The sequence below is a fragment of the Salminus brasiliensis genome, chromosome 8 (assembly GCF_030463535.1).
Source record: "Salminus brasiliensis chromosome 8, fSalBra1.hap2, whole genome shotgun sequence".
In the NCBI taxonomy this organism is placed as follows: domain Eukaryota; kingdom Metazoa; phylum Chordata; class Actinopteri; order Characiformes; family Bryconidae; genus Salminus; species Salminus brasiliensis.
Genome location: NC_132885.1, coordinates 34453531 through 34465059, shown reverse-complemented (window position 1 = coordinate 34465059; position 11529 = coordinate 34453531). Strand labels below are relative to the sequence as shown.

The window sequence follows — 11529 nt, the reverse complement described above, 5'->3', positions numbered from 1 at the left end:
CCCACAGAAGAAGAATTGGTATACAGCAGGGTGTTAAAAATACTGACAACTGCGTTTTACTCGGTTGATATATGTTTGAATCCCAATTTAATTGTGTGGTCGTACTATACTAAACGTTATAGAGACGCGCAGAGACATTGGTGTTAGCCTGCTGCTTGGCGACCAGAATCTGACCGTAGGTAGCTAGCTATCTTTACATATTGTCCCAAGCTAATGTCGAGCTCAGTTAGCGTTTGTGGTTTGGAAAAAATCTTAACCTGGACAACAGATAATTTTAAATATATTATCGACCATTTTCGATGGATATATGTAATTGTTATTCCTTTTTGATTTATTTGAGCTGCCTGCGTTGTTTGGGGAGTTAACAGGAAATGTGCCTGACAGACAGGATTAACTCTGTATGGACTTTCAGGAAACCGGTGCATCATCATACTGGCCTTTACTGGATCTAAACATGAAACCAAGAAGGAGAGGCGATGACCAGCCCTCTGTCTCCTGTAAACCTGACACTAATCCTTCCACAGCACACAATCATGACAAACAACCCTCCTGCACGGTCAGACGTTCTATCCGTAAGAAACACAGTGTCTGTATGGTGTCTGACTTTTTTTACCCCAACATGGGCGGGGTTGAGAGCCACATCTACCAGCTCTCGCTGTGCCTCATAGAGAAGGGCCACAAGGTCGTCATAGCAACACATGCGTATGGTGATCGGTGCGGAATTCGCTACCTCACCAACGGTCTGAAGGTGTATTACCTCCCACTGCAGGTTTGTGCCTTGGCATCAATTATGCTAATTCAGAATTTCTGTACACTATGTTTGCTGACACCCCTTGTAACGAATATATTCACAGATGTACCAATGCACAAACAACTTGTCTAGTCTATGTAGAGAAATACTGCTAATTGAATAGGCAAAGACATTAACATATTGTCACCATGCCTAATGCCAGGAATTGGCTAAGCTGTATAAGGCACCCCAGCATTAAACTGTGTTGGAAAATTGATGCTCTATCAAAAATGTTTGAGATGAGTGGTGGAGTTGGGATTAAAGTGGGGTGGTGATCATCCAACATCCTGACCTCACTAACACTTGTTGCTGAATGTAATAAGATCCTCACAGCAGTATGCCAAAATCTAGTGGAAAGCTAGTGGAAGAATCTTCTTGAAAACTGTAAGTGGGTTTTTAGAAGAAATGTATTCCTAAAAATGGTTGGCTGATAAGGCTTGGTGTTTCTTGTAAGTGTAATATGGGGATTTTGTGTTTTAGAAAATGAGAGTTCTGGTAAATTGAAATAAACTACTGACCGTTCTTCTGTCTTTTGTAGGTGATGTATAACCAGTCTACAGCCACCACCTGTTTCCACAGCTTGCCCCTGCTCAGGTGTGTGTTTGTACGTGAGCGTGTCACTGTGGTGCATGCCCACAGCTCCTTCTCGGCCATGGCTCATGATGCCCTGTTTCACGCCAAGACTATGGGCCTCAACACTGTCTTCACTGATCACTCACTTTTTGGGTTTGCTGACCTCAGCTCTGTTCTAACCAACAAACTACTGACTGTGTCACTGTGTGACACCAACCACATTGTGTGTGTGTCGTACACCAGTAAGGAAAACACTGTGCTGAGAGCTGCCCTCAACCCAGACATAGTCTCTGTCATTCCTAATGCTGTTGACCCCACTGACTTCACCCCTGACCCAAGTTCCCGTGATGGCAGCAAGATCACCATTGTAGTAGTTAGCCGCTTGGTGTACAGGAAAGGTAGGAAGAAGTGTGGTGCTTTTCAACCTATAACACGTACAACGTTAGTAGTCTTATGATGTAGAATAGAGTAATTTGTAGGTCTGTGATTTCCAGGAATTGATCTGCTGGGTGGAATCATTCCAAAGTTGTGTGCCAGACATCCTGATCTTTGCTTTCTAATTGGTGGAGAAGGTCCAAAGAGAATTGTTCTGGAGGAAGTTAGGGAGAAGTATCAGCTTCATGACAGGTAAGAAAGTTTATATGTCAACCCGTTGTAATGTTATTGTTTCTGAATGGTGTTATATAATGAGGCATATTTGTTGTAGATTTATGTAATGTTATCATGTTTATAGGGTGCGTCTTTTGGGTGCTCTTAATCATAAGGATGTAAGAGACGTCCTTGTGCAGGGTCATATCTTTCTTAACACTTCACTGACCGAAGCATTCTGCATGGCCATAGTGGAGGGGGCGAGCTGTGGCCTTCAGGTTTGTATTAGTTTGTGTGGTGGTATTTACTACTATGAATAAGGACTCTTGGAAAAGTACATATCATCATTTTGACTATTTGTTCATATTTATTAGTACATATAACCAGTACACACGACATTTGTGGTGCATAGACCTGTAGTCTTTTGTGTCTGTGTGTGTATAGGTTGTTAGCACTCGTGTTGGAGGTATACCTGAGGTTCTTCCTGATGAGTTGGTAACGCTGTGTGAGCCCACAGTTAGCTCCCTCTGTGCTGGACTGGAAACTGTCATTGCCAGGCAGCGCTCGGGCAATGTACCGTCTCCAGCAGCCGTCCACCATCAAGTTCAAACTCTCTACACTTGGAGAAACATTGCTGAACGTACAGAGAAGGTATGTGAGCTTGAGTGAAAACTTCATATAAAAACTTAATAAAACATAAGTAGCTGTTGCTGTCAGATTAAACTTATGGTTTATTGTATAGCACTTTTTTTTTTACAACTGATGTCACAAAGCAGCTTTACAGAAATTCAGTTAATAGATCAACACCACATAAAACTCCCTTAAGAAACCTCCTCTGGTCAAAACTGTATAAAACATTATTGATAAAAAAAATAAGTCACCGTACCACAACATAACTTTGTTGTTATGCTCAGGTGTACTGATATAATATGATATACAGTAATGGTAAGAATAATGAAAGTAATGATGATGGTTAATATGGATAATAATAATTATACTAGTAGCAAATAGTCCATGTAAACTTCAACATAATTGTTGATGGAGGGTGGGCAGATGGTTTAAAGCGGGTAGCAGGAGAGCCTGATGTCTTCCATCAATGTCAGGCTGGACAGGTGGGCGGTCATTTAATCGGAAAAAGGTAAACAGATGGAATTAGTTCTGTTTGGATTTATGGAGTACAGAGAATGTGAACATTATGGCTAGCGACTGGAACTAACTGCCTAACGAAAAGGAGAGCGCCATAAGGTAACAGACACAGGAGCACCCTTTAACACTAGTGTCCACCTGCTTGACCATCCACAAACCTGGGTAATCATGTGCATAGCACCAACATCTCGGTTTTTCACAGTTCTCTGTGTCCATGAACCCCTGTGCATACAACCTTTATCTGGAAGGAAATATGAATTGCCAAAAGCTAAACAAGTGAGTTTTCATACTAGACTTGAAGGTTATTCCAGAGTTGATGGTCTTTATAAGAAAAGGTTCCTCCCCCAGCTGAAGCTTTGTGAAGTCTAAGAACTAGTAAGAAGCCAGCACCCTGTGACCTGAGTAATTGTGATAGTTTGTGATTCCCGCCACCCGTGATGTCATGTGCATATCCTCTATAGTAATGAAAATCATGCCAGGATAAGGCATTTCTCGACCCCTATGATAATGCTAGCCTCACAAGCCAGACTACTGTTTCTCATCAGAATGTAGTGCATTTTGTTGCTTAACGTGACTGAACCACCTACAGGAAATGTCCTTTCTTGACATGCAAACTAACTATTCATAAACCGCTGTTTAAGCTACTGTTGAGGTTGACTAGCACATTTTGGCATTTTCCCTGCTCAGGTATTATGGATGCCTTGCAGTTATTAATGGAACAATTAAAACAGGAAAGGTTTCGTGGAGAGGATTGCTGCTAAACAGGAATCTGTGTGTTCCTTAATTTGGTTCATTTACATTTCTAGCCTGCACCATGGATGTTTACTTAGTACGCTTAATAAATCCATGAACAGTACAACTGATTTTGTCTTATTAGTTTGATTAGATATGTTTGGCTATAATTGTGACTTAGACCTAGATAATGATCAGACCTTAAAAAGCCTAGTGCCAGTTTTTGTGTTTGTGCATGTGTTTTAGGTGTATGACCAGGCATGCCGGCAGCCTGTCTTACCATTGCCTGCTCGACTGCAGAGGCTGCGCAACCACTGTGGTGCTGTTGCAGGGTCTATCTTTTCCTTTGTGGCTATCATCGACTTCCTCTTCCTGCTGTTACTGCAATGGCTCCACCCCAATCATCTCATTGATGTTGCATTGGATGCATCTGGCCCAGACAACTGTTGGAAGAGGAGCTTTATAAGGCAAAAGTCAAAAGACTCACATTCTGCTTAACTTGCTCGGGCTATTGTAATTAATAATGTTAGATTCTTGTCAGCTGGTAGTCCTACATTTTTGCTACATTCTAGTTGGGATTTTTTTTTCTTATTTTATTTTTTTTAAGATTTAAAGATTATATTTAATATTTCTGTTTACATGCCAGTAAAAGAAACATCTTGAGTCTGATCATTTTTTTGACCCAAATACTAGCCTCTTTTTACTTTATTGCTTCTGAATTTTGTTTGCATCTTTAATACACATAGCTCATTAAAATAGTTTTTCTGAGAAATGCACACATTCATGAACCAATGTAGAAATTGACAGAACTGAGACAGAAGTCCTCCCAAAACAGGCTTTTCTAAACATGCTACATATAAGACATTATTGTTTGTGAATCTTTTAAGACCTACAGGTATTCTACACAGCATTTATTGTGGAAGTACTGTATAAATGCTCCACTTTACGCACCGTAAAATCAAGTAAAATGATTATATGCATTCTAATACTTTTTTTTTGGCGGGGGGCAGCAGTCACTGTTGGAGGCTTCATTAGTCAATAACACTGGTTCAAATGGCTTTTTTTATGTATTTCTTTATTTAAACTAGAACTTCTTTACTTGCTTATAGACAAAAGAAACATTATCAGCGTTAAATGATATTGAGCCAATGGATTATCTGTATTAAAGTGCCATATTGTTTTGTTTAATATTTTGTATGTTTGATTCTTTCCATTTAATCACACACACCTTAAGATAATGTGTCACTTCACAAATCTTAAGTGGTACAAACATTATGCAAAAGTAAAGATTTGTTTATGTGGAAGGTAGTTGATTCATAGTAGTAGAGAACTACTGTGCTGAAGCCCAAACATCACTGATAATACAGACATTCCTTCTTTCAAGGCTAAACAATAGCTTTGTTAACGCCCTGTTCTCACATTGACTTAACTGCTTTTACGCATTCTTTACACTTTAGGTAGGCATGAAACTTTTTCCTTTCTGCATAGGTAGAGTAGTGAATCACTACAATGTATTTGGTCAGTTAGATTTATCTGAATGCTCAAATGTATCAGGCACAGTGTCTTATTTCACATTTGAGTAAATGAGAGTTTTAAACTGAGTTCATAATTAAGTTCTGTGAAGTATATATTGCTAAGAACATTATATTGATAAAGTGATGCAGGTATATCAGGTGGTGTGTGTTTAGTTTGATTTTACAAACCAGCGTGGGTTATGGATTAGATTATACAAAGTGTTAGTGTCTAGGAATGCTTTGTCCCATTGTCATGCAGAGTCTCTTCACTCCTAGGCGGGGGAGGTATCTGCATGATAAGTAGTGGGTGGTACAGTTTTGTTGGGGGGCATGTGTGTTTTTCTGAAGGCCATATAATGCAAAAGGCCATTGCACTGAACACAAGGTTTTTTTTTTGGTTGTGGAAAAGTTGTTTAGAAGGCTGAAGAATGAATGCTGTCCATGCTGAGGTGTGTGTGTGGGATCAGCTTTGGCAGCAAGATCGTCGATTGTATGGGGGACAGGTGTGCAACACACTCATGGCAGGTAAGTTCTCTTTTACAAAACCTAAGCTGTTTACATGTGTTTATTGAAAAGACATTGAAGAATGCATTGCAAGCTACATTTTGTACAATTTTACACATTTTACTCACTGTAATATAAATCTTACTTGCTTTTCAGTCCCATGGTATCTCTTCTGACACATAGAAACCCAACTGTACTGCATTAACTGTAACTGTGAACATGTGCCCATTTGATGATAAAAAAAAAAATGAAGGCTGTCTTGCTTATTTGAGTATTTACCCCACTTCAACTAGGGAATGGTTTGTTAACAGAGTAGCCACCTCAGTCCTGTAGTTCTGATTACTTGATGAGTGGCTTGGTTTTGTTGGATACTCCAGGAGCAGGTTTGGAATCCATTAAATTAAAGGTGTCTTATTGAGCAGCTGTTCAGTTAATGTAAAAAAAAAAAAACATTGCTGGACCCAGAAAGCTTCTCATAATTAGTGTTATAGTGGTTAATGATAATGGTACTGTTAATAAGAGCTGAGGGATATGTGCCCTGCTTTTGGCCTCAGTTTGTGATGGAGTGTTTGTTCCAGGTTCGTGGGCAGACAGAACTCCTCTCCACGATGCGGCTTTGCAAGGTCGCCTGCTGCCACTGAAGAGACTACTTTCTCAGGTACAGAAAGGGCACAAAATATTGTAAGCACTATATGAGGCTGGCATATTTGAAAAAAACATTGACCGATCAGAATTCAAAGGGTATCACCCACATTGCATATACTGTATTATGCATTTCAACTTTGTGGGACTTTTGTCAACAGATGTTGAGTTACTGTTTTTACTATTTTCTAATTATAAACTAATTGTTTATTGTTTAAACACATTTCAAACTAGTCTTAGAATTTATAGTAAGTAATCTTAAAATGTATATTTTGACAATCAAGCTTTAGACACAAGTCAATCATATATTGTATGATTGTGACCAAATTTAGTGCAGACCTACAAAATAATACTTGTTTCGATCCAACAACAGGGGGCGTTACAATTCTGATTCTAATTTTAATAAATTAGATTTAACCAAAACACGAATACTATCAAAACATAAACTTACTTTACTTCCTTATTAATAATATTCTTAATAAATATATGAAATTTGTATATATTTGATTAATATATTGTCTAATTCACTTGGTATACTTGCCCAAAGAATTATTCTGTATGGTTTGGTGAAGAAATGACTAAAATAAATGAATCAGCAATTACCACCTATCTAATGGTCTCAAAATTCAATTTTATCACATTATTAAACAATAGTTTTTAATAACTAGCAATAAATATTTTTTATAGTTTAGAGTTATACTATGCACATTCCCAACATAAAGTCAATTTAGGACAACATACTGTATTCAAGTAATTATTAGCCAGATTAGTCAATATGGTCAATCAAACTAAAATTATTGACTGTCCTTAGACATTAGAAAACCATAAGTAGTCTTTTTTAATATACATGTTTTTATGTTTATAAACATATGAGTTTAGAACATACCAATTACATACCAATTATTTTATGACAGAAAATGTTTCAAATCAGCCATCTAATCTCACCCAGATGGCTTTGACTTTTTTCAGCCAAATGTAACATAATATAGAAAGATCTTTTGGATTAGCTACTCTAAAAACAACAAATATTATTTTACATTGTTATACTGTACAATTATTTTACTACAACATATTAAAGTAGTAGCAGCCATATCTTATCAAATTGGTCAATCAAATCAGTAACTGTTACACCATCTAATTGACTTTGTAAAATGTTTGCAGTTTGTAAACAGTTTGCCAAAAAAACCCTTATCTAAACATTTAAATGTTTAGAGTGAACCCATACTACAAGCATTCCATGTATAAAGTAACTGTAAATTTATCTTATATTTAAAATAAGCAATTTGCCTTCATTGACTTCCAGTTTGCTGGACCCATAGACCCATACTGCTTGGACCCATAGAAAAGGTAACGGTAAAGGTGCACGTATTTGTCACTGTACAGTGTATACTGTACAGCGAAATGTGTCCTCCGCATTTAACCCACAACCCTGTTATCGATAGCCCGGCGCTCTAACCGCTGAGCCACCACTGCCCCTTGTGCCACTTCTAGCTATATTTCATTGTATTTTACAGTTAGTGTTGCCTCCAAATGCTTGGCATGGAGTGTACATTAACAAAGCTGAGTAACATTCAAAATTGTAGTTCTGAAAGCAACTTTCTGCTTTTCCATTCCAGTAACTGCTTATTCAGTTCTGTCAGACAGAGATGGAGAGTATGTCTTGCCAGGAATGTATGCATGTTCAGTGTGACTGAGTAGTTATATGCTTGTGTTTACACAGGGACTGCATGTAGATGTGGTCACACTGAATGGTTTCACTCCGTTGCATGAGGCTTGTCTTGGTGGCCATTTGGCATGCGCAAAACTTCTGCTGGAACATGGAGCTAATGTATGTTCTGAATTGCCACTGCACATTATTTATTTATATACAGTATAATGTATGTGTCTGAATCAGCTATTATCTAAATGTAAATGCTTTCTCAGGCAAGCACTGTGTCTGCTGATGGAACCACGCCCCTTCTTAATGCATGCTACAGTGGAAACCCTGCCCTCCTCAGCGTCCTACTGATGCACAGCTCTGCCCACCATCCAGCTCACCTGCTCAACTCGCCCATCCATGAAGCAGCAAAGAAAAGTGTGTAACACTATAGAAGCAAGTGTATTTTGTGACTTCTTTCTTCGCTTCATGTATGTTGGCAATCAAAATATATCTGCAAACATTTTGTTAACATAAAACATCCCTTTAATAATATTTTGGGAATATGTTGCATTTCTTGCCTTAATGTTAATCAAAGTATCTACCTTAGTATAAAAAGAAGGTTTAGCTTGTGATTTTAAACAATAACTACTACTCCTCTACCTCTGAGAAAATAACAGGCTGATTTACCTGCTGATTTTGACTGAATTCAGTGAGATGTCACTTTGCATTGGAAAAATGGTTTTGGGTGATTTTATCTCTGCATATCCATTAGGAATACTTTGCAAGATATTTACACATTTTCCAGATGAAAAATATTCTGAGATTTTCTGAGCGCATTTGAGGCAGTCCCAGTCAACATGAGTACCTACAGATAATCAAGACAATCAATGTGCATCTGCTGCCTAATATATCCCACTCCTTGCCTTGCCAGATGCCACTGTGTGCCATCATCTGTCAGAGGTGCTAATGTTATGGCTGATCAGTGTACATAACAGTGTGTGAATGCATTTTAGATCACACAGAGTGTGTGGAGCTGCTGCTGTCTCACGGAGTGAATGCTAATATGATGGTGGCTGGAGTGGGAACACCCCTGTACTGTGCTTGTGAGGCCAGGAGCACAGAGTCTGTTCAGAGACTTCTCATCTTAGGTCAGTATAAACACACTTTCACTTACAGTTATAGGAAAAATAAACAAAATAAAAATGTAAGAGGTCTATTGATAATGCTAAAAAAAGTTGTTTTTTTTTTGCTGGCAAATCATATACATTTAGGAAAAATGGGAAGCATTATTACACATTAACTAAGTTCTTGTTTTCAAAAGAGATTTCCAGTGCACCCCAGCACACTGGATTATGCAAGTACGTAGTAAGTTTTGATTAATGCAGAACAGGTATGGGATTATAACAAGAAGGTCAGACATTTAAGCACATTTATTGTATTAACGTTATTATTCACTTAGTGTTTACCAGAGCAAATAAACAACTAGATAAAGAATTCGAATTAAACTTAAATACTGTCAGATAAAAAGTGTAAATATAACTGTCTATGGTGGCCTATGATGTGCACAAAACTACATGCAGTGTTACTAAGTGTACTATGCTGTTACAATATCTTGTATTGTTTATGCATTAACACATTTATATTGGTTTAGGTGCTGATGTGCAATGTGGGCGTGGTGGTGACACACCACTGCATGCTGCTGTCAGAGCGGGTGGGGTCAAGGAGGTGGAGTTGTTGCTAGAGCATGGGGCTGATAGGAAATGTAGGAATTCTGAAGGCAGGACACCTCTTGACCTGGCTACAGATATCTATATCAAGCATCTATTGCAGACAGCAGGCAAGAGAATGCATATACAATTCTTACAGTAGTGTAATTATACACCAAAGCTTTATTAAAACACATTTAAATTTTTTGTTTGTTTTTTGTTTTTAGGTCCCTGTTCTTTGTCACAGCTGAGCAGGTTGTGTATCCGACGTACCTTGGGCCAAGAAAGACTGAAAAGAGCAAACATCCTCTATTTACCACACATTTTACACAGTTATGTTCTGTATCAGTAACATACACCTGCCAGGCATACCACACCAACTACATAAAATACATAACAATGTAAGTACAGTATTATAAATTTTTGCGCATTATAGTTGCTGACATTAAAATAAAACCTCAGGGAAAAACTCAGTTCAGTGAATTTATCAAGCTGAAAATACTACATTTAATTTTGTGAACTACAGTCTGTAATAATAAAACAAAATGCCCCTATATGGTGAGAGAAAATATGGTCTTTTCTAACATTACTTTCATGTGGTTTCAACTTGTTATCAAATGGTTATCTTAATCCTTTGTCTCACCTTTTGTATATATTATAACTATCACCCTCTATTGTTGACACTCCAAGTGCCCTCAACTTCACCCACCTCCTACCCCTCTTTAAAGTGATAACTATGACCCCCTATTGTTGATACTCCAAGTGACTCATCCTTCATCCCCCTCCTTAAACTCCTCTTCATCAACCTTTCTCCTCCCACAATTTCCAATGTATATAAGGCCCTCTCAAAATACCCCTAATCAGACTGGGTTGACCGTGACCGATCGAGTTGTACATCTCTGTGTGTATCAATAAACTCATCAACCCTGAAGATCCAGTCTCCTGACTCCTGAATCTGCCTCCTGGACGCCGGATTTCTAACAATGGGAAGAGGAGCTAAGTTATGTCATGACGGGTCAGGTGTGGCAGTAAAGTAGCAAACACTTGCAGAGATGGAGCAAAGCAAGATTTACATTAAACAAAACTAAGATGACAAACCTGGACTGGCAAGGCAAAACAAAACAGGGTCTGGGAGGAATGAGAGCTGATATAGGGGAATAGTAACACTGGGAATGTTTACCGGGGAAGACCAAGAACCACTGAGCAGGAGGGGAAGATGAAAATAAACAACAGAACACCACAAGACATGCTTGGTGTCTAAAACTAGAAAGAAGCAGGAAGAATACAGGGGAGAAACAAAAACATACTAAGCCTGGCTTTGGAAAACGAGAGAGGGAGGGAGAGAACAAAAGTTACGAAGAAGTGCTTCAGCGGTTGAGGAAGAGAAAATGAACCGAACAAAAACAAAATGCGAAGCCTAGAAACAAAAAAAATATATACTAATTACCAGATTACCAGAATCCCCACTTTTTCTATGGGCAGGGGGGCTGAGTCCTGTGAGCACCTCGGAGGGGAGTGATACAGTGAAAACATGACAATTTAATATGCTGTGGTCATAATATTCCGATATGTATTATTATCATGGTTATCACAACATACTACAGAAAAGCAATAAAACTAATTTTATTTTAATTTCTAAACATTAAATACGTTTTTTTTGTAGAAACCACAATTATGAAACCAACTGTATTACAT

The 11529-nt window shown here is 38.2% G+C and overlaps 2 protein-coding genes across 2 annotated transcripts; both read left to right on the top strand.

The window, feature by feature from the left end:
• Nucleotides 1-5017, top strand: piga (phosphatidylinositol glycan anchor biosynthesis, class A). The gene is made up of 6 exons (XM_072686426.1): nucleotides 1-769; nucleotides 1329-1761; nucleotides 1858-1990; nucleotides 2097-2229; nucleotides 2396-2602; nucleotides 4076-5017. The coding sequence occupies exons 1-6, from the start codon at nucleotides 401-403 to the stop codon at nucleotides 4325-4327; spliced, it is 1527 nt and encodes a 508-aa protein (XP_072542527.1). The 5' UTR covers nucleotides 1-400; the 3' UTR covers nucleotides 4328-5017.
• An 87-nt stretch (nucleotides 5018-5104) lies between these two features.
• asb11 (ankyrin repeat and SOCS box containing 11) lies at nucleotides 5105-10771 on the top strand. Its single transcript, XM_072686427.1, has 7 exons — nucleotides 5105-5868; nucleotides 6426-6505; nucleotides 8210-8317; nucleotides 8413-8563; nucleotides 9142-9276; nucleotides 9780-9965; nucleotides 10062-10771. Exons 1-7 carry the CDS (start codon nucleotides 5772-5774, stop codon nucleotides 10184-10186), a joined length of 882 nt encoding a protein of 293 aa, XP_072542528.1. The 5' UTR covers nucleotides 5105-5771; the 3' UTR covers nucleotides 10187-10771.
• The last annotated feature ends 758 nt before the right edge of the window (nucleotides 10772-11529 follow it).